Raw genomic sequence first — 24,471 nt, forward strand, 5'->3', positions numbered from 1 at the left:
AGATGCAAGAATCTTGGTTAATTTTAGTTAAATGCCTATTTAAATGTGAACCCTTCAATCCTTTCTGTGTTGAGCCTGATTTCGTAGTAATTTGCAGAGAGAAAATCAGGAGAAGCACACTAAGGTGTGATTAACGATACCTCTCCTGAAATTCTAACATACCCGGTGCCTCCAGCGCTGCAGAGCACTGTGACTTTGACAACTACAAGGTCACCGTTTTAAGTACTATAAAAACAGGCTTCTCAAGAAAAAGACGAATGGAGATCCATCTGTCTATCAACCAAGCTTATGCTTGGAAGTAAATTTTATCTATGCAAAGTTAACTTATATGCAAATGCACCAGAAGATGAGATGAAGTTAGACTTGAGAATGGGAAAACACTTATGCCGCAAAAGCCCTCAATTACCCAAATGAAATGCTCGCCTTTTTTTAGATGAAGACTTAGAAAATAAACTCTTGAAGGTACTATAGTTAAAACACAAACTTATTTCAAATCTTTCTGATACAGTTATAGCTCAAAAAGAACAAAAAATTCTTTGCAATTAATATCAACAGATGCTCAAAAAATACTCAACTTATGAAACAAAGGATATGCATTTTATCACAATTCCATGAGAGTGTACTTAATTTTTAGAAATTAATTTTTAGGACACCAGTAAGAAAAAATTTATGACAACAGCAATATGACAATGAAAACAGTAAGCTATCAATGATATCTTTATGCCAAAAATTTACCAAAATTTTTCCAAACTTGCACACATGAATTATCAAAAAATTTATCATGATGTGATTTCCGGAATTATATCAGATCTGATATACTTATTACAGCCAATTATTAAAACATGAAATAATCCTAATGATGAATGCCCAACTCAAGAAATTAATTCCTTAATGTATTAGACAACTTAGGAACTGATTTTAGGCTAACCCACATGAAATTTTTCCACTGTTGTATTTCATACTTTAGAAACAGAATTATTTAGAGATAACAATGACTCAAAATGTAGATCTAGGCCAAATTTTTGATACACATCAAACATAATGATTTATTAATGTATTTAACATTTTTTTAATTAATTTCAAACCACTTAAATGTGTTTTTCACCACTATTAAAAATGTAGATGACTGTTGTAGCAAACAGTGAGAAAAAAAGATGGTTTAGAGATCAAACACTTAGGCCCTAGGCCTTGAAGATCACTTGCCCAAGTTGCCAAAAAAAATTTCAATATCTGAAACACAAATTTTACCAAATTTTCTACAAAAACCCACCAATGATTAGCTTCAAAAAAATCAAATATTCAAATCAGAAATGGAGCAAGGGGGATCTAAGGCCAATGAGAGCTAGCACTAGGCCCAATAGAACTAGCGTTGGGCTAGGAGAAGGCAGATCTGGGCTTAAGAGCCCCAAAACTTGAAACCCTTGTTCTGAAAAAAATTATTTTGCTTCAGATCTTCAGATTTATTGCAAAATCTTTAATGGCTGGCCTTGTAAAAATATTTGGGATAAGATATTGCCCTCCAGGGCCTAGATCTGTCTCAAAACCCTCAGATCTGCTTGAAAAATCTCAGATCTGAAGATTTACTTCGCTGATTTCTCAGATCTATTCCTGCAAACAATCTTTGAGCCCAGATCTTGCCCTCCAGGGTCTAGATCTAGCTCAGATCTGAAGATTTACTTGGCTGATTTCTCAGATCTATTCCTGCAAACAATCTTTGAGCCCAGATCTTGCCCTCTAGGGTCTAGATCTAGCTCAAATCTGAAGATTTTCTTGGCTGATTTCTCAGATCTATTTCTGCACAAGTGAAAAGAGAAAAACCCAATACCCAATATGTACAAAAATAGAGAAAATCCCAAAAACCCAAGTGTTAAAATTCAAAATTATGTTACAAAATTTCAGATCTACACAAGTAAATAACAGATCTATACAAATAATTTACAGATCTATCAGATCTGAGGAGTATGAATCCAACTCCGCTCCCAGATCTGATAATCTAAGGCTCTTAATAGCCAGATCTATCAAAATTTCTACAAAATATTTAAAAGATTTTGAAATTTTAGAGGTACTAGCCCAAAAACACCTTGCAGAAAAAAGATTATCGTTAGATAAATCCTGAGGCTTATATGAAGTAGGCTCTTTAGAAAATATGTGTTGAGAGTTGGCTGGTCCAACCGAGGACTATCCCCAAACACTCAATGAGAACCTGAGAGATTTTCTACAAACACTAGATCAACCATCAAATCAAGTAGAGAAATAGAACAACAATAAAATTTTGAAGAAATAGAGATACTTGCTACCTCAATCAAAATTAAAAATGCTACCCTAAATCCAACAAACTGAATAAGATACCTGTATTCAAATTATTCTAAGAGAGCTATTGATTAATAGTTTTCACATAATATTAAGCAGAAATTAAAACAATGTTACCATAAATTCATGAAGAGGAACACTACAGCACGTTGAAACCCCAAAGACTTTTGCATTAATTCAAAAAAGTATACAAGAGAGCTTGAGAGCTTAGTACACAATCCAGAGATCGGATGAACTGACTGACAAATGACCTCCTATTTAAAGATAAATCCTCCAACCGCTAGTTCGAGTGATCCACATCAAAGCAATCTCAACCATTGATAAGGATAAAAATTTCTTTTAATCTAATCTATCGAAATTTTAAATTATTGAGGAAATTCGAAATTTTCAATTAAATGTATTTTAATTAATCCAAAAATTAAATTTTTGAATAGATTTCCTAAAAATTTTGACTTTGACTTAACCCAGGGACCAAGGGCTTAAAATTTAGCAAAATAATTAATTTACCTTGGTCCCTGAACCTCTTAAAATTTAATTTTTTAAGGACCAATGAATTTTGCCTTCGGAGAATTTAAATTTAACTAGAACCTAGAATTAATTAAATTTTTGGCTTAGGATTTTAATTAATTTTGGCCAGGAAATTTATTTAATTAACCTATGAGGGGATAAATTATTTTTCCAACCCTCATGACACTTTACATCCTAATTTTCACATTTTTTACATCACAAGGAGGAAAACCCATCTAAAAAGGACCCTCACAGACTACCCAGTTCTACGACACAAATATAATCTAGCAGATCAAGCAATTTGTAATAAAATAACCTAACCAAATAGTTAGAATTATTCCCAAATCACTTTTACATAGACTCGATCTAGAACACTAGGACTCCCCTAAGATCTCAGTGACAAAATCCACTCCGGCTTTGGGGTAAGGCTAAAGGAAAACTCTGCCGACCATCCGAGAATGGATCGGTGAGACAAAAAACCTCCCAGAATGTAGATCGTCACCAGAAAAATAGGTTTATCTAGGCAATTACATACACGACATGAATCTACTGAGATTATTTACAATTTACACATGCAGAAAGGGTTTACAATATAACATGATGATTAGGCTGATGATGATAGTTGAACGGCATGGACACATCAATCAAGCGCTATCCCTTTTGCGAAAAAGGGGGTGTACTGCTATGGGTCGTTGACGCATAGTGGTCAACAGATCGTATACAGGATTGCAGTTGGGTCTTCATCTTGGGCATGGCCTCCCTATACAGGATCCAAACCCTTAAGAGGGTCATGATGGCACTTGTAGAGTGAGCACTAAGAGCCATGGGCCTCCACCACAACAAAGCATTGATTACCATGCCATGGGTTTCTTCAACACCATTGATTTCTTGCTCATGCCCCAGCTATACAAAGATGATGATGCATTTGGACCATGTTGCCTAACTGGCCACATACTTGCACCAGGAACTTGATAGTTGATCCAAGGCCCAAATGGGGTTTTGTCTCACCCAGGGAGACAAGGGAGGGCTTGTATCATCATTCTAGCCTTATTTATGGAGCATCGACTTGTTTGATCCAGTTGGAGACCCATGAGACCATTGATGTGCCCCACAACCACTTAGGAGCACCACAAATGTCAATTCAGAGTCGAGCTCTTAGTTCGAGATGAAGGATTTTGGTTGGATATATTACTCCTTAGAACTAGAAGTATGGCAGAAGCTGGAGGGATTAGCCAGGATTGCCACAATAGGATATGTTTCAGTGTCAGAGGAAGCACCCAGTCAAGGTGACCAGAAAGTAGTTGTGGCACAACATGTGTTGAGGTATGGTGACCAGAAAGTAGTTGTGGCACAACATGTGTTGAGGTACCCGCATGGTACAGTTGGATGTGAGTTGGGAAGTAAAACCGAATCGATATACAGATTAAGATTGGGTAGAGAGTGCTGAAGACTGGAAGAGAACATCAGGATGATGATTCAATTTGGATTTTGCTTGGGAGTAAACATCTATCGCAATCATGATTGCAAAGGTTGAGCATATTGTAGCTAGTTTGGTGAGTTGTGAAGCAGTGTGGCTTTGGAAGCTAATTGTAGGATGGTTCGATCAGGTGCAGGAGATGACCGTGATGACAGGTCTTGTGAAAATTTCTAAACAGAAATTCTATTACTACAGCAACTGATTTATTTCACCTACTTATTATTCCCAATAAGTTATTTATGAAATCCCTTCAGTAAATATTAAAATAAATTCTACTACAGATATCACACCATTATACAGAAACAAATATATGCACAAGAATCAATCACATCAACATAGTTATTTTTGGACAATTGTCCTCGAAAAAACCCAATGCGGGAAAACCGGTGCAGCAGAGGAGGGTTTTATTAATCTTCAACAACAATCGCTTTTATAGAAAAATTTACATAGACACTGGGAGAAAACACCTGAGACTTTTCTCTGAGACTTTCTAACACCCTGGAGAGCTTCCTTTCTCTACTGCATCATTCTGCGTGGCTCTACGCAACTCTGGTCCCTCTCTGTGTCATCCTTGCATCTCTCTCTACGCTATATCTCAGAGTCTTTGCAACACTTCTTCTGAGCTCCCTAACTGCTGCTAATTCCCTCTCTTCCTCCACCCTGCAACTCTCCCTCTGAAATCGATCTCCTTCTCTTTGGGAATCGATTTTCCTTGAGATACTGAGTATCTATTGGTGTCTCTCCAACTGACCCTCAAGCCTCCATTTATACTTTTCCTATTGAGTCCTCAAAGGCCGAGATTAAGTCCCTAATCAGCAATTAAGATTAGATTTGGCTTGATCCTCATCATTTAGAACCTTCTTACCCAGTTTTATATTAATACCCATTAATATTTAATTTTCCTAAGTTTAGATTTAGGAACTCCATTAAAAATATTAATTATTTTAATATCTCTCCAACCGGATGGAATTTCCCAAAACAATTTCTGGGTTTTGGAAATCTTATGTGCCTTAGCCTCTCCACTAATTTTCATGGCTAGATCACATCCGATGCTAGCACAAATCAACACTCCCTCTTAGCAAGGAATGTGCTCTAGTAATGCTCTAACATTGAAACATCTCACTGATCCTTCCGCACCGGCACCTGTGCTGATGCTTGGCCTGATGCCTCACACCATTTGCGTTGTTGCTTTTTGTACTGCTGCCCATGACACTGCCACTGCCACTGCTACATCTATACTGCAGCTCCCTCTCCATATGTTGCCCATGTTGCCCATAGCACTACTAACTGTTGCACTGCAACACCTGACACTTATCCATTTCTACTACTGAAATGGATTCTTTACCATCCCCATCTTCTCCCTGAAATAAATGAACTTTGTTCTTCCTAGGGCCTTGGTGAGGATGTCCACCACCTGTTTTCCTGTAGGAGTGTAGCTCAACTGTACTGCTCCTCGTTAGACACAGTTTCTGCCAAGTGACACCCGATATCAATGTGCTTCGACCGATCATGAAATACTGGATTCTCAGAGAGCTTGATGCAACTCTGATTATCACACATGATCCTGGTTGCATCCATCCTTCTACGGAATAGGTTCACAAGCAATTTTCTAAGCCATATGGCTTCGCACGAAGCTGTGCTAGCGGCCATATATTCTGCTTCAGTTGAGCTCAAAGCTACGGATTTCTGTTTCCTATTGCACCAGGAAGTCATCCCCGATCCAATGTTGAAACAATACCCAGTGGTACTTTTCCGATCTACTGAACTTCCAACCCAATCTGCATCAGTGAACCCACTCAGCCTAATGTCATTGCCTCTGGTGTACAATAGTCCATGCTCGATTGTTCCTTGTATATACCTGAGAACATGTTTGGTTGTTGCCCAATGCGCCCTCTTAGGTTCCACCATGAATTGACTGAGGGTGTTGACAGTGTAACAAATGTCTGGCCTGGTATTGACTAGATACATCAGGGATCCTATGAGCTGCCTGTACAAGGTGGGATCAACATCTTTATCTTCTGATGCATCAATTTTCTTCCAGTTGGTGATCATTGGAGTAGCCATAGGCCTATAGTCTTGCATCCTGAATCTCTTTAGGATTTCTGTAGCATATCTCCCTTGTCCAAGGAAGATCTCACCCTTCTGCTGCCAAACTTCCAACCCCAGGAAATAATGCATCTGTCCCAAATCCTTCATGTCGAATTCTGTGGCTAGATTCTTCTTGCAGTCCTTGATGAGCCTAGATGATCCTGTCAGGAAGAGATCATCCACATATAATACTAGGACTAGAGGCTCATTCTCTACAACCAGATAGTAGAGATTGGGATCTGCATCACTCTTGACGAACCCCATCTTTTGCAAGTAGCCATCAATTCGACCATACCATGCTCTAGGTGTCTGTTTAAGCCCATACAAGGCTTTCTTTAATCTGCATACATGAGATTTCTTCTCATGTGTCTCAAAGCCTTATGGTTGTTCAATGTATACTTCCTCTTCTATTACCCTGTTCAAGAATGTCATCTTGACATCCATCTGATGAATCTCCCACCCCATCTGTGCTGCAAGAGATATCACGGTTCTAACAAATGTATACTTGGCTACTGGGACGAAGGTCTCTTTGCAGTCTATTCCTTCCTTTTAAGCATAGACCTTTGCCACAAACCTGGCTTTGTATTTCTCCACATTGTCGTCTGTAGCATATTTGATCTTGTAGATCCATCTCAAACCTACGACTGATCTGTCTTGAGGCCTAGGCACCACTTCCCAGACATCATTCACCATTATAGAGCTGTATTCCTCCACCATCGCATCCACCCATACTTGATGCTGAACGACCTCCTGAAAACTGGAGGGTTCCCCAACCTGAGCTACTAAGGCCTGGTATCTGTCTAGCTGTCTTCGCTCCCTTTTACTGTTCCTGGGTGCACCAATGAATTCTTCTGCATCCCGTAGAATCTGTCGGAGTTCCTGGCTTGTTTTTCCTATGGTAGTAGGCACATCTGTCAGCTCTTCCTCTTCCCGTGATTCCTCCTGTTCTAAAGGAAAATTTATGGTACTAGCTTCCACTGGTTGAAGTGGTTTGACCAACGGCTCATCTTTTGACTGCTCCTCGGAAGGCATTTCTTGAGATTTTCTGAAAGCTCTATCCTCCATGAACTTTACATCTCGCCGAACTACTACCTTCTTACTCCCTAGAAGATAGACTCTATATGCCTTAGCATTCTCGCTATATCCCACAAGATATCGTTTCTCTGCAGTTTGATCTAACTTCTTCCTCTTCTCCTCGGGTATACAGCAATATGCTAAACTCCCAAATATCCTAAAATAACTAACTTCAGGTGTCTTCCCAGTGAAGACCTTCTCTAGAGTAATCTTGCCCAATGACCTATGAGGAGTTCTATTCTGGACATAGATTGTCGTGATGCATGCTTCTACCCATGGGAATTTTGGCATATCATGATCATACATCATTGCCCTAGTTGCTTCCACAATAGTCATGTTCTTCCTTTCTGCTACTCCATTCTGCTCCGGATGCCCTCCCTAGCACAAAAATTAGTGAAGTCCTTGTCAACATACTCTCCACCATTGTCTGAGTGCAACACTTTTATCTTCTTTCCTATCAGATTCTCCACTAGAGCCTTGAACTCTTTGAATCAACCGAAAACCTCATCTTTGGTTTTCAGAAAGTAGATCCAAGTCTTCCTGGAATGGTCATCAATGAAGGTGACGAAGTATTCGGCACCACTAAGAGCTTTTGTGGACATCGGTCCGCAGATGTCTGAGTGTATCAATCCTAGTACACTCTTGGCCCTATTGTTACTTCTTGGAAACGCTGCTTTGGCATACTTGCCCAGAGCACACCCTCTGCATACATCATCTCGTTCAGTACTAAGATCTGGAACTCCTGTTACAGTTTTTCTGAGAATTCTCAAAGCCCCATGGTGCAAATGTCCCATCCTTCTGTGCCATAGTTCATTCAAATCCTTGTCTCCATTACTGCCTATCAGTGCCATTGGTGATTCTAGCTGCAACCTGTACAACCTGTTACTTCTGATTCTGATCTGGACCTTCTTTTTCCAACTCGATGTTTGACATATACTTTCTCCTTAATGAAGAAAATATCATAGCCATTGTTTTGAAGTTGAGATATGGAAAGTAAGTTCATCCCCAATCCTGACACATGCAACACATTGGTAGCACGGAACCGCTCTCCTGTTTCTATTTGAAAAACTATAGTACCTTTCTCTATTGGAGTACACTTTTCCTTATTCCCCATGGTGATCTGAAAATTCATTCTTTCTTCCTGATAATTTGAAAAACATTCTCGGATTCTTGTCATATGCCAGGAAGCTCCACTATCTATATACCAAACCTCCAAGGAGGCAGAGCTTGCTACGCAAGCAACTTCTTCTTCCAATCTGGAAGCCAACATAGAATAATCGTAATTTCTATCTCTTGTGCATTCTTCTGAAAATCTGCACAAGTCTCCTTGAGTGGATGCTTTTGCATCATGCTCTTGACCCATAATTGATTTTCCCTTCCTGTCGCCGAATCTTTGCTCTGATACCATGTGAAAATTTCTAAACAGAAATTCTATTACTGCAGCAATTGATTTATTTCACCTACTTATTATTCCCAATAAGTTATTTATGAAATCCCTTCAGTAAATATTAAAATAAATTCTACTGCAGATATCACACCATTATACAGAAACAAATATATGCACAAGAATCAATCACATCAATACAATTATTTTTAGACAATTGTCCCCAAAAAAACCCAATGGAGGAAAACTGGTGTAGTAGAGGAGGGTTTTATTAATCTTCAGCAACAATCACATTTACAGAAAAATTTACATACACACTGAGAGAAAACACCTAAACTTTTCTCCAAGACTTTTTGACACCCTGGAGAGCTACCTTTCGATACTGCATTAGCCCTGGGTTATTTTGTGCAGCTCTGGTCCCTCTCTGCATCATCCTTGCGTCTCTCTGATCTACGTCTCCCTCTGCACTGTCTCTCAGAGTCCCTGTGTCACTTCTTCTGAGCTCCCTGACTGTTGCTAATCCCCCCTCTTCCTCCACCCTACAAATCTCCCTCTGAAATCGATCTCCTTCTCTTTGAGAATAGATTTTCTTTGAAACACTGAGTATTTGTTGGTGTCTATCCAACTAACCCTCAAGCCTCCTCTTATACTTTTCCTGTTGAGTCTTCAACGACCGAGATTAAGTCCCTAATCAACGGCTAAGATTAGATTTGGATTGATCCTCGTCATTTAAAACCTTCTCACCCAATTTTATATTAATACCCATTAATATTTTAATTTTCCTAAGTTTAGACTTAGGAACTCCATTAAAAATATTAATTATTTTAATATCTCTCCAACCAGATGGAATTTCCCAAAACGATTTATGGGTTTTGGAGATCTTATGTGCCTTAGCCTCTCCACCAATTTTCATGGCTAGAGCACATCCGATCCTACCACAAATCAACAGGTCGAATCACATCGAGATCATGGTGCCCCCACATCTAGGACATGGTATAGAAGGGAGTAGTGAGGCTCCAATGTGTTTCTACAAATGAGCAGGATACTGACATTCTCACAAAGCCTTTGTCCCAAGGCGAAGTTTGTATACTTTAGGGTGTATATTTCAAGGCCGAAATTCTAGGTTGTTGCTTGGTTGTCGTTGTTGGACAAGAAGAGACTACTGAAGTTTGTTGAATCATATTGGAAGGCTGACTTGGTGGAGGCAGAAAGTCTTTTGGTCAGGTCTAAGGTCTTGGTCTATCTCAATTTGATTAGTGGATTTTGACTGGGTTTTCCCCTAGAGAGGGGTTTTAGCCCTGGATGAGTGCCTACATCTGGTAGCGTTGATCTTCATGTTTTGATTTGATGATTTCTTGATGAAAAGAAGTTAAAAAAAAGAACCTAAAGAAGATAATAAGAATACAAAAATAACACAAGTAATTATCAACGTAAGGAAATCTTTCTGCCTTTCTGATTTTCTAACATGTTATCAGACCTAAGGTGAAGAAGGAAGGAAAAGGAAGCTTGAAGGTCAATTGAAAGAATAGTTAAGGAGAAAGGAACAAAGGAAGGTCATTAAGGAAAGGATGGTATAAGAAGAGAAGCCTACTATCTATAGAGACTATGACAACCTCAATGAAGACAAAAAACAAGCTAGAAGGAGCCTCCAACTACAGGGCATGGAAAAAGAGGATGGATCTTATTCTTGCTAAGCATAAAGTTTTGGATTTTGCTCAAGGGAAAATTAAGAAAACTTCAGATGATGCAAGAAAGGAAAAGTACAGGGAAACTGACATATTGACCATGAATCTAATAGTAGATGGAGTGAAGGACAATCTAATCCCATACATATCCAATATAGATTTTACTCAAGAAATGTATGAAGCCCTTTCCAAGTTATTTACCATCAAGAACATTGGTCAAATATCTAGTCTCAAGAATGAACTAAGAACAATAAATATGACAAAAGATGATATGGTTTCATCATATTTTATAAGGATCTCTAGAATAAGAGATGAACTCCAAGCTATAGATGAAATTGTACCAAAAAAAGAACTCATGATTGTTGCTCTACTAGGCCTACCAAAATCTTGGAGTGCTTTTGCAACAGGAATTAGCAATTGGAAAGATATTCCAACCTTTGAACAAATGTGGAATGCACACAGTCAAGAAGAAGCCCGTATCTCATTGGTAAATAACTGTGAGGAGGATGAAGAAGAAAACACTTCAAATGCCTACTTTGCTCATCACAAGAAGAAGGGAACATTCAAGAAATTCAAAGGACCAAAGAAGAAGGTTGATCTATCAAAGATTGAGTGCTATAATTGTCACAAAATGGGACATTACAAAATTCAATGTCCTGAGAATCCAAGGAATAAAAAGAGAGAAAGAGAACATGCAAATGTTGCCGATGAATCTCCACCTAAGAAGAACAAGATTGAAGAATCTGAAGTCAAAGACTTATACTATTAAGTCTCCTCTTACATATCCTTCTTAGTCTACTATTTTTAAGTTTTGAAATATGTTTTGATTTCTAGAGTTTGTAGATCTAATATATCTTGTTAGAACATTTTTGGATTGTCTAAGTTGTAGGTATCCCTCAGAAAGATTGGTTTAAGAGGGAGCCTTCACCATTTTACCAAAAGATAAGTATCTTGTTCCTTGTTTCCTCTTTTATGTTTGGTTTCCTCCTCACATCGAGATTTGTTTGTATTGTATACTAATAACCTTTTCTTTATATTTTCCTTGGTTAGGAAAGTTTGTAAAATACACAAAGGTTATGGAGGAGACTTCAAAGGAAAGACTTGAATCATGAAAGAAGTTATGTTGCAAAGGAAGCCCTTCAAGAACTGAAGTCCTACAAGGTTTGTTAAAGAACAACTTAAGGTATGTCTTAGACTACAAGTTTTGTTACAAGGTTCTCTTCATACAAAAGGTATGATCATTCTTCTTTTGAAATTTGCTTTACATTACTAACATCTTTATGTCTAGGGTTTTGAATCATAAAGATTCTTGTTAGGGTGATTAATCATTAGATTGAATCTACCCTCATTATACTATCTCTTGTTATTTAACTATTCTTGTGAAACCCTAACCTTTAGGGTTCACTGTAAAACCCTAGACTTTTGTTGTTAAGGGTACATCAATGTTAATAATGAAACCCTAGTCTACTTAGGGGTTGTTTGAAATCCTATTCTTTTGAAGTTTAGGGTTTTGATAATATCAAGGTAAGAAGTTAGAACCCTAGTCCTTTAGTGTTTATTGTTAATGTAAGGTTATATAATGAAACCCTATATTTTTAGGGTTTGGTGAATCAAGGTTTATAAACAAAACCCTTGTAATAGTTATAGTAAGATCCTAGGAATGAAACCCTAGGTGTATATTCATTTGTTTGATCGAAACCCTAGCCTGGTCAAAATTGTTCGATGTATTGATCTTGGGTTTACCTAGTAGATATTGATGTGAAATGCTAGTGCATCCTAGATATGTATATGCGAGTATGCTAACTTAATTGTTGATACTCATGTTTTAGTTTGTGAAATCTAGAGTTTGTAAGAAAAACTCTAGTAGAGATTGATATTCTAGGACATGATGATATTGTTTTCGATTATTGATATGATTTAACTTTGATGATAAAATCTAGGGTTTGCAACAAACCCTAGTAGAGTCTGACATGTAATTCTAAAAGCATATTATTGAAACCTTAGATGTATATTACTATGATTGGATTGTTATTTGATTGAATCTAAGGCTTTGTGTCTCGAAGATGGAGTCTAGGGTTTATGACAAAACCCTAGCAAGAAGTTGAAGTCTAGTATGTAAAAAGATGTAACCCTTGTTGATTATGAACCTAACTAGGTTTAGGTATTTAATGTCCAAAAGCTTGAATGTTTTGATGCTTCCATTGTAATGATATGATTTTGATATGGTTGACTTCATGCTTCTATATATTTGTATTTGGTTGTACTTGCTATTAAAGTTTTGCAGGTACATAATCTTCAAGATGTTGAAGATGTTCATAATTGAAGATGATAATAATGATGAGCATGATGAAGGAAGCTACAAAGAATGATGATGATCAAGATGACCTTGATGCCATGAGAAAGAAATAAAGCCTTGAAAGATTAAAGTCTCTCCAAAAGAAAGAAGTTGTTGAGTTGAGAGGGAGCTTGATAAAAGAAAGGGTATATCTCCTCAGTTAAGGAGGACATATTATGACAGACATAGTAAATGCCTTGAAGAAGGAATAAAACCAAAAAATGAATGAAGTACTACAGATGGATTCGGTGCTACTAAAGAAGTGAAAGAAGAAAAATTCTGATAAGTTGTATTTGGATACTTTGTTGATGATATAATTAGCATTAGAATGGACCCTAAAGGTTTGTTTACTTGTATATATATTTGAAGATTTATCATTGATTGGGGTTGTGATTTGCAGGATCTCTCCATAAAAAGGTTGAATGTTTGAAGCATGCTTGAAGTCGTGGATATATATCTGATTTAGTTGATAAGGAGAGATGACACATCTTGTGGCAACAAGATGCTTGGGAGGACATCTAGCTAACCTATGTGTTGATGTCTAGATCTCGAATTAGGGAGGGTGGCGTTGTTCATGGAGCTCCAACCTTGGATACGCACCTAGATCCATGGGTTGGTGTTAGAGATTAAAAGCTTGATGGTACCTAAAGTGGCTAAAGCTTGAGTACACCTTAGTCCCACCCAATTAGAGTATCCTGGTCAGGTATCTAATCTGTAGCACTAGGTGTGCTATGAACTCTTTATAAAGTATATCATTTTGAGATCTTCAATGTACCTTTGTATATACGTAATTATGAATACCTCCCTAGTTAAGAGGGAGTGTTGAAAAATGTAACTAGTGGTGGTCTTCATGATTGTATTTGAGTCATGTTGTAATGTATTTGTCAAAAGAAAGAAAAAGAAACTTTATTATAAAAGAAATTGACTTATTAAAGCATGGGTTTCATGCTTGGGTCAATGTTTTTAGGTCAAAGCCTCCATTGTAGGCTTCTAGGATTTATGTCAAGAGTCCTTGTCCTTGTCAATATGTAAAGACCTTTCTTGGGCTTTATCTATTAAAGAAGAAATCTATTTTTATGTAAAATAGGCCGTTTAGGCCTCCTCCACCAAGTCAGCCTCAACCTGGACAAGTCGGCCTAATTAGGGAGGCAAAATCCACTATAAAAGGGCAGAAACTCGACTCATTTGGAACACATCAATCACAAGTTCGATCTGCAGTAGTTGGAGACAGAAAAAGGGTGCGAAGTTCAAGGAAGAGGAAGAAAACCCTAGCGAAGGAGAAGGAAGGCTTTGTCAAGCAAAAGGAAGTCAAATTTTCTCTCTCTACTCTCACACGTGCGAAATTCTGAAGTTGTTGGGGAGGTTGAAATTCTAGATCTGCAGTAGGGTCGAAATTCTGGTTGCTGGGGGCCCAAAATTCTGGGTTGTTGTTGGGTTGTAGCTGCTGGACAAGAAGAGACTACTGAAGTTTGTTGAATCATATTGGAAGGCTGACTTGGTGGAGGAGGAAGGTCTTTTGGTCAGGTCTAAGGTCTTGGTCTATCTCAATTTGATTAGTGGAAGAGTTTGACTAGGTTTTCCCCTAGAGAGGGGTTTTAGCCCTGGCTGAGTGCCTACATTTGGTGTCATTGATCTTCATGTTTTGATTTGATGATTTCTTGATGAAAAGAAGATAAAAGAAGAACATAAAGAAGATAATAAGAATACAAGAATAACACAAGTAATTATCAACATAAGAAAATATTTCTGCCTTTCTAATTTTCTAACATTGCCCTCTCCATTTAAGATATCTCCTAAATGCAGGCTAAGGGGGATAGTCCCTACAGATGGAAGGATGATAAAACCCATTGGAAACCAACAAATCCAGGAGATACAACTGAATGTCCTAGCAACTTGAATTAGAATAGTGTGACAAGTAAGATTTATTAAGCAAAACCAGTATTAATTACTTGCACAATAGAGATTAAGATATCAAGTTACCAGATGAATAGTTGTTGCAAGATGCAAGATCTATCCTAGATGAAGTGCAGGACCTAATCTAATGTGAGATGCAAGATCTTGGTCAATTTTAATTAAATGCCTAGTCTAGGTGAATCCTTCCTCTCAATTATTTCGAAGTTAGTCTCGAACACATGTTGTAGAGAGAAGTCCAAAGGAAGGAGGCTAAGGCCTCATTAATGATACCTCCCATGAAGTTCTAACCACCCAAGTGCCTTTGTTCCTACAAGGGATTGCCCAGATAACTGTAAGGTCACTTGTGTTAACTGCAAATGGGGGTCTAGACTTCTCAAATTGGATGAAGAAGGTGGTCCTATCTCTCTTGCAACCAAGCTTATGCTTGGAGGTAAAATTAAACATGCACTTCTAACCTTGAATGAAGATGCAAATAATGATAAAATAAACTTGCTACAATGAGATCAACTATACTTCAATGCTTGTAATATTCCAAATGGAAAAATATTATAGATAACAGAAGCAATGAACTAGCTACAACTACTAAATTCAAAAATGCACAACCATACACATTTGAACATGAAAATATGGGCAAAAACTCTGAGTCATTGTATTAATTTTGATAGATAGGAGTACAATAAATGAGATCAGAGGAACTTGGGCTAGTTGTTGCAAGCTAGTCAAGTCCCAGGTGAAAATGGAGCTGCCAAAGTGCTGGAAACTTCTCTCCCCAAGTCCTTGCACTGAACTAGAAAATTATTGCCATTGCCGCTATAGGTGCACTAAGATTTCGACCCTCAAATTTGCTCCAAAACTTCTGCAAAATTAAATGTGGGCTCTCCACACCAGCTCCAACAAAACCCAGAAATATCTCACGGACCCAAGTGATGGAAATGGGGTCAGGGTAAACTGCGCCCTCCTCCAACAATTTTTGTTGCTGGCTGTTGAATGGATTCATGGAACTAGGAATTCTGCCCTCAGAAGTGCTCAGAAAATTCTATAAAATTAATCCTAGCCTCCTCTCACCAAACCCACAAAAACCCAGAAAGGGTTTGGGTTGAATCCACCAACCCTCGGTGACCCCCAACAAGTGCAAATTGCCCAATTTGGTGAAAAAACGCCCCACAAAATTGATACTACTAAATTAAGCCCAAATACACCACTAGAAATCTCTCCCAACTCTGGCTAAATTTTCCCCTGAGGAATACCTCCCATGTCTGACCTTTATCTCTCCTCAACCTCTATGCCTCCAACCCCTGTGCAAGCATGCTTGGAGACCCTTGCACACTGTCAAAAATATTGAATTTCAGCCCCAAGAATTCTCTCAAACTTAACCCTGCTAACCATCACAAAAACTCTGGCTAAATTAGGGGAAAAGCCCTGCAAATCCTCCGGTGTTCTACGTCGTAACTAATCTCCCCACAAGCAATTTGAACCACTTCTGCACCCTGGAAGAAGAATGTACCAGTTGAAATAACCTTCAAATACGCCCAATGGAAACTCTGAATTGAGCTCCTCAAATTACCTCACTAGGGGGATGCTCAAAGTTCTCCGAAATGAGGGTGGAATTCCCACTCGAAAATTCCTTGTGTTGAACAACATAGTTGTCTTGGCTAAGCAGCTCAAGAGAACTAATGTTAAATTGTCAAATGATCAAAGATACCAAATGGAGGCCTCCAAGCTCTATTTATAATTGTTGGCCATCTCTCACTTGGTGGTCCCCAACTTCCACTAATTCGCATCTCTTCCTTTCTCTCTCTCTTCTCACAAGTGTGAATTGCTACTTGGGTCGAATTTTCTCTCCTTATGGTTCCCACTCTCCACTAAAGCTAGGATTTCCCCTTTTTCCTCTTAAGTCCTAATGTCGGAATTGCCTCCTCTTCCAAAAATTGTCTCTAATGCAGAAAATCTAAATTGGGGATATTACAATGCTTCAATATTAACAATTAGACTTCTTGCAATCAAGATCTTTCAAATATAATTCTTTAACATGAGATCACGAGTATGCCAATGACAAGTTATGAAACAATTAGAGATTAGCTCAATTGAAACAATTATGGCAATGATAGCAATGTCTCTTACTTATGTGTGCTTATTACGAATTCTCTTTCAATTATTAGGTTACCAAATTGGAATGAGCGACAATTATAAGAGCACAACTAGGAGCAATAGGATGAGATTGCCAACAGTGAATTTAATGAATGACATGCAACAAAGAGCAAACACAACTACTCAATCCAATTCGCAAAGGGGGAATGCTTGTGCAAACAAGAACCTAACAATGATATGTGAGGAGATCCAACCATGTAATGCAAGAAAAAGGATTCTTAGGCATGCACAATGACGAGCAAGGGAAGAGTTAACGATTCCTCAAGCTAAGAGAAAAACCAATAGCAATGTCACTATGTCAATTACTACCAAACATACTTCTTAGATGCCAATAAATGTATTATCTCAAGAATAGATTAGATCTTACCACTATCAAGAATGAGCTCACCGCCAACAAGAAATCAGTCACAAAACTTATCACAAAATACAAGGAAATATTACAAAAGTCTAGTGACTAATTTTACTTTGAACCCTTACCAATAGGGTTGTTCTAACCCTCTAAAGCATGCAACCTACCTTTTTGATGAAGTTGTTCTAGATCTAGTACCTGGATATGAAGGATCTAGGCCTAAGGAAGGCCTAGGTACCTCAAAACCCCTTGCACCCCTTCTCCTTGAGGAAACGCTGGCCAAAATCAAGTGTGAAACCCTCAAAACACTAGTCGTTGAGTGGGAGATTTTAGATCTACAAAATAGCTCTTCTCCTCTTCAGATTGATGGGGTTTCCACCTACAAAAAAAATCTCAATATACAAAATATTAACAATTACTTCCTAGATCTAGACAACCCACATTTATATTGTGTCAAATACATACAAGAGAAACCAAGTCTATACAAGGGTTAGTAGAAAATATGTACAGATTGTCTACAATATTCACAAATTAAATTTACAATCTCTAATTTGCAGATATAGATTTATTTGCACAAATAAATTTGAAATAATTTGAGTGAAGATTAAAATTTAATTTAGTCTCGTGGCCAAGTCACTGCAAAACAATCGTTAGATAAGTCGAGGAGCCAAACAAGGTGATGCCACTTCAAAGTCTATGTACTTAGAGCTTCCAAGGGCTGAATAATCTAATGATTTTTCTACACACTTAAAAGATAGATTGTCAGTTTCAAAAGGGGTTTAGATAAACATTTAAAAACCTCAAGATCTTGAGATACCTGCTAGATCGACTAAGCAAAAATGTTTCAGTAGAACCCAACACCTAAAGCAAGATCCCTATGCTAATAGATGATCCAACCACTGGCTATTGAAACAACAATATTCAATATTACATAGTTAGAGCATTAAAACATATTCAGCACATAACATAAATCATTGAACGAGAGACACCATGTATTGGAGCCCAAAGACTTTTTATTATTGCAAAATTAAATACATCCAACAACTTGACTCACAACTTGCTTAAGTTTTTTTCGTTAGAGTACATCCTACAATGAGGAGCTCAATGGCTTCCTTACATAGAAAATGAGAGGATTAAACCCCTCCAATGTAATGTTCCTACTCGGAAATTCAGTGATACACAAAGCAAATAAACAGACCAACATCCAGAAATGAGATACAATCAATAAACACCCATGAAAGCACTAGAAATAGAGAACACCTGAGCCATTTTATTAAATCTTTACGGAGCAAATACAATAGCGATGGAATGGTGCACTTGGGCTTGTCTCCAAGGACAAGCGTGATAAAACCCAGGTGAGCAAATGATGATCCTAGAGCTGCCCAACTGCTGCTCCAGAGGTAATCTGCGCTGCCCAGAAAATTGTTGATTTGGGGTAGCATCGGATGTGCTCTAAGCTTCAAATTTTGCATGGAGGCTTGGACATGGGTATCCCAAAGAACCCAGAGAGCGTTTTGGGAAATTCCACCCAAAAGTGATTTTATTAAAATAATTAATATTTTTCATGGGGTTCCTAAGTCTAAACTTAGGAAAATTAACATATTAATAGGTATTAATCTAATTAGGGGTGAAACTTCTAGAAAAAGCCACAGATCAAGCCAAAACAATCTGAGCCTTTGATTATGTTTTAATCTAGGCCATTGGTTGTCCAACAGGAAGATATAAGAAGGGGTTTGAGGGTCATTTGGAACACACACACGGAGATAGAGAAAATTGATTTTCTGAAGTGAGAAGTTCTCAGGAGGTAAAATCGATTGAGGAGATCTCTTGCAGTTGAGGGGCAAGAATAGTAGCTTCCGGAGAGAGAGATTCTCAGTCGGAGATCCATCAGTAGATAGAGGCAATAAGTGATCCAGAAGCCTTGACGCAGAGGCTGACGCAGGGCCAGAAGGGTCACGCAGAAGTGACGTTGAGGTAGAGAGAGAAAGTTGAAAATCAAAGCAGAGGGTCAATTTCAGTGGTCGAAATCCGGGGTGTGAAACCAAGAGGCTGAGAGCAGTGACTCTAAGCTACTGATTGATTCCCCAGTTGGGTGACACAATGCCTGAAAGGGTTGACGCTGGGACAGCGTAGAGGCAGCGCAGAGCTATCGCAGTGCCTGTCAGGGGCATCTCATCGAGCAGTCGGAACAGCCAAGACTTTTCTCAGTGATTGTGTGAGGTAAACTCACAAAGCTGCTGGCAGTATTTCTCTCTGTAGCTGATTAACCCTGTGAGGTATTCAGTGATGTATTCAGATTTTGCTACTGTTTAATAATAATAAACCCTTAGAGTTGTTGCACTGGTTTCCCGCATTGGGTTTTTCCAGGGACATTTGTCCAAAAATAACTGTCCTATGTGTTTCTACTTTCCTTGCTCAGTTTCTACGTTTCAGAATCATAATTAAATTGGTGTAGGTTGCTTCATTAATTTGCTTCGATATTTCATGAAGAAATCTCAAATAAGTGTGTAATGTTATTTACAATCTAGGAGAAGTAGATTCAGCTGGTTGCAGTAAGATTCCAAAGATTGTTAGATCTAGGAATTTTCACAAAAGCTACGTTCTTGCTGGAAAGGATGTGTTGGAAACACTACTTCCTATGCTCAGAAAATTCTACAACTTCAGCTCCCGGCTCCTCAACAAAAACCCACCAAAACCTAAGAAGGGTTTGGCCTAATCTAGACCCCTGAAAATCGACCTCCAAGGACCATGTCCACCTCCTCACGTTGGAAAACTCAACCTGTCTGGAATTGGCTGAGAAAGCCCTCCAAATCTGCCCCAAATACTGAGATGATGTCCCCTTTGACTTTCCTCCCTTCTCCCAACTGATCCCATCTCCGTAACTCTCTCCACCAACTCCCACGTGAGCCCCATAAATGCCCTCTGCATAGTCCACCAAGGTTGTGAGTCGAGTTGCCCAAATGCAACAACCTCCTGCTCCCAAACTCCTCCCAAAGGCTGATCCTTTGATGTACTCCAACTCTCCAAACTTTTCCTGCAAGTGCTGCTTGGATGAACTCCCAATTACCTTTCTGTGTTTCCCTCTCTGCGTGTTACAGGAATACGCTCTGCTGGTTGGAAGGCTGAGTGGTATGGCCCCAAAAATCCTTCGGTGCTCCTCAAGATAATATGAAATGCTTCCCTAGGGTGGCACTCGAAGTCCCCGGAAGGTAAGGTTGAGTCTCCCGCCTGAGAAACTCGATGTTAAACAGCCAGGTTACTCAGCTAAGTGGCGCGAGCAACACAAGGAAATTTGATGTGCAAATGAATACCCCAAATGAGGAGCTCTTCCTCCTTATATCTTCGTGGGCCTCCCTTTCCCCCATGTGGGCCCCTCCACAAGCCATTCGATTCCCCTCCAAGGCAATTCGAATTGCCCAAGTGTGTTTTCCAACGTGGGTGGTCCCCACCTTCCACTAACAATCTAATTCAACCTTCCTTTTTCCTCAGTTCCTAAGTCAAAAATGCTTGGGTTCTTTGACTTATCAAAATTTATGCAAAATTGTGGAGAGACCGAAACCTGTTACAAATTTATTTGGGAAGGGACATGACATCCACGTGGAAAATAATGGCTAGTTGCTTGATCCATGGCTTGATCTTCTTGAAAGAATTCAATCTCCTTAATTGATGGAGAAAAATTTCTTGATCCCAGTTAAAATTTGAATTTTGTCCCTTGGTGTGGAGGAAAAATTCGAATTCCATGATAAAGTCCTTCTTTCCTAGTCCAAAAAATAATATTTTGAAATTTTAACCTCAAAAAATCCCCTTTGACTTAACCACCATGGTCCAAAAGGTCAATTTTTCTTTAAAAATGATTTTTCCCTTGATGGATGACTCCAAAAAAAAAATTTCTTTTGGACTCACGAGTTTTTGATGATTTTCCACTTGAAGAGAATTTAATTTCTCTCTCAAAAAAAAAATGGCACAATTTAATTATTTTTTTGGCTAATTAATTTTCTTTTATTTTTTCTAGAAAAATTAATTAAAAGACTATCGAGGGGAATTACATTTTCCACCCTCAAAGTGGGTCGAAAAGACATTTTGGTAATGGTCTTCTAATTATAGGGAACCATTCACCAAAAATATTCCTAGACACACTTTTACATCAAGATATTACAAAAATCAACCCTTAGAAGGGGAAATTTACACATAGACACAAACCCCTAACGACTCATCCAAATTTTGCGACTCGAGACACATGATCTAGTATGATAAAAATACATCAACTTGATAACATTAGGACTCACCTAAGACCTTGTCAATGAGTTCCACCCTAGCTTTGGGGTATATCTTGGAGAAAAACTTTGCCAATTAATCGTGTTTAGAAACAAAAGTAATTGGGGAGGTTAAAAAACTCCCAAAAGTGAAACTAGTGTTGTGAAAAGCGCGATTAAATCGCGCTTTTTTGAAAAAATAGCGCTTTTTCCCCGCGCCGATTTAATCGCGCTTTTTACACGAAAAAATCGCCTATTTTTTTGCCAATTTTTTCCGAAAAAAGCGCGCTTTTATAAAAAGCGTGATTTTTTCCAAAAAAAGCGCGGGGTTGCCGGGACAACACGATTTTATAAAAAAAAATTTGGTTTTTCATTTGGTCATTTGGGTTTTTTCATGCAATTTTTTTAAAGAAACAAATAATTTTTGAGTGGGGCAGCTTAATGATCAAGTGTAGGCCCTAGTATGGATATGCTATTCATGGTAATGTTAAATTCTTAAAGTAAAAGTGACATTCTCCTTAATCTTCATTTTCATCCTTTTACTTAAATTTTTTAGCATTACCATGAAATGACTCAGGATGTTTGAGAGTGGTTCCAGTGTCATTGGATTTCATATGGAGAAAGTAGAATTTTAGATTTCATTTAAAATTCAGCAGACTTATCAGTTTTTCAGGATTTCAGGATTGGGAGATTGTAATGTTTCCAGGTGACACCACCTGCTCGGGCTACCCCTGCCACCAGTAGAGGACGTGGTCTACCTCCTATAGCTCCTACTTCTAGTTCTTCAGCTTCTAGAGCACATCAGACTCCACTACCATCTCCACCAACACAGGGACCAGCATCTACATCTAGAGGGAAAGGGAAAGCTGTGGCATTTTCTCGTAAGAGGGGCAAAGGAAATCAATAGGATTAGACCTCATTTTATTGTATATGACATTATGACATGATGAGATACATTATCATATTTTTGTTGATATTTTGAGGCTGAGTTGGGACTTAGGAGTCAGGACTTACTATTCAGGACATGATTCAATGTTATGTGTGATTTTAGCGCTAGAAATGATATTAAACATCTTATATATTAGTTTTTTTATCATATTTATGTGTCAATGCATTTATTTTATGTTGTAGATGGTTTAGATATTAAAAAAATTGAAAAAAAATGAAAAAAATGAATATTTTTGTAGCAAACGATTTTTTCCCGCTTTTTTCTGATTTTTTCCCGATTTTTCCGATTTTTTCCGATTCGTTCCCCGCGCCGATTTAATCCCGCTCGCACTTTTCACAACATTGAGTGAAACCTTTTGAGAAGAATCAGAGGCTTACCATGTGTTGTTACATGGCTTAATATTCATACTAGAATCATTTTTACAATACAAAATAGCAGAATTTGGGATTACAATGATGATAATGACTGAAAATTTTTATCCATTGTTGTACTCTACTTCTTGGAACTGTTGACATGTACGTGGTCAACATGGCAATTTATCATACATTAATAAAATTATCTTATCTTACATCTCAAAAATGGCAACCAACATTTTCAAACATCATATTCTTTATTTTCGTGTTTGTAACGAACAACATAACAAATGCAAATAACTGATATAAAGCAATCCAAAACATGTGATAAATTTCAATCAGTTCAGCAAAGAAGTACCTTGCACCACCACCAACCAATCGAAGGGGTCCAGTATCTGCCATGCTCAAAGAAACAAATCAATGCACCCACATCATAATTTCAATCACAACAAGAGAACGACACATTATTTACAGTGATGCAATCCACTGAATTGATCAATTGTATCCACATCTATACCTTCCAATGGCTTATCAAGCATTACCTCACGAGCGGAACGCATGGCAAAAGTGACACCTTCCATTATCTGTTCAATACTATCAATTATATGTTTATGAGGAGTCATGGACAAAAAAATAAGAAAATTTACATCAGTATTCTTGAAAATATTCGCTGAGTTCCGAAGGAAAAACAAGAAGATCCTCAGTAGACATGAACTGCACACTATTAAACAAGGAAATGTCCCAACCACTGGACTCTTCAACAATTCAAACACCAAATATCTTAGGACAAGGAACATGGATAAATTTGTTAGACCTACAGAGTAATGCCAATGTCAATTATTACTAAGGAGCATTCTGTAAAATTGCAATCCCTGTTGAATAATGACTTGTAGATAAAATTATGTTTTAATTGTTTTTAGTAGTATTCATTTGCTAGTGATTATGATATCAGCACCCAAAAAACGTTTGTGCCAATCTAAATTCAGGACTCAGCAGACCAAGTGCATTTCATGTAGCCTGATATGAGACAATCATTTACAGTCGCATGCATTATTGTTGAATCCTATTACAACTTATTTCTGCCGATAATATACATATTAATATCCTGCACTCAAAAAATGGTGACACTGTAATGAGCTGAGAGAGACAATGAGTTGAAAGGGTCAAAACTTCCCAGTGGATTATTTGTTCCATATTTGATGTGCAAGAGAAGGATGACAACAATAAACCATTATAGCATGAACAAACAGATTAAACACTCAAGTTGGACAGTAGGATCAAGAGTAGCGTATCTTTTTCCTTAAAGCAATTCCTTGACATCAAGCTAAAGGCAATAACAATTACAAAATAAAATGAGAAATTACAAAGATCAATTTGAGAGGAAATTTAGATGGAAAACAACAAAAAGAAGTAAGGTGTGTAAAAGAAAACAGTGGGTTATGTCAAATGTTAAAACCTCCATATTGCTAATTGTTAATATCAATGTCGTAAACATCATATTGGTGAATAAATTGCTGAGGCTCTGTGATGTCCCCACCATTTTGAGCACCAAGATATTATTTCCACTGGCCTAATTGTCTCCCTAGGCTAGCAAGGAGGGAAATTTTCTTAAGGAAGCTGAGGAGTTTTGCAAATTTTGGTCTTA

The 24,471-nt window shown here is 38.0% G+C and overlaps 1 protein-coding gene across 3 annotated transcripts in view; it reads right to left on the reverse strand.

Annotated features, from left to right (window-relative positions):
- The window catches only part of LOC149142720 (uncharacterized), a 517,619-nt gene that overhangs the window by 144,996 nt on the left and 348,152 nt on the right, over window positions 1-24,471 (reverse strand). For 2 of the 3 annotated variants that reach the window (XM_089447323.1, XM_089447324.1), the window contains exons 15-16: window positions 23,344-23,410; window positions 23,185-23,221 (exon numbers count right to left, since the gene is read on the reverse strand). The exons of the other annotated variant lie outside the window; for it this stretch is intronic. In XM_089447323.1, coding sequence (XP_089303449.1) covers window positions 23,185-23,221; window positions 23,344-23,410 — 104 coding nt within the window. The remainder of the gene's footprint in view (window positions 1-23,184; window positions 23,222-23,343; window positions 23,411-24,471) is intronic. 3 annotated transcript variants of the gene reach the window in all.

The sequence above is a fragment of the Pinus tabuliformis genome, chromosome X (genome assembly GCF_031772625.1).
Source record: "Pinus tabuliformis cultivar Carrire ecotype Pingquan chromosome X, CPIR1, whole genome shotgun sequence".
Taxonomy (NCBI): Eukaryota; Viridiplantae; Streptophyta; class Pinopsida; order Pinales; family Pinaceae; genus Pinus; species Pinus tabuliformis.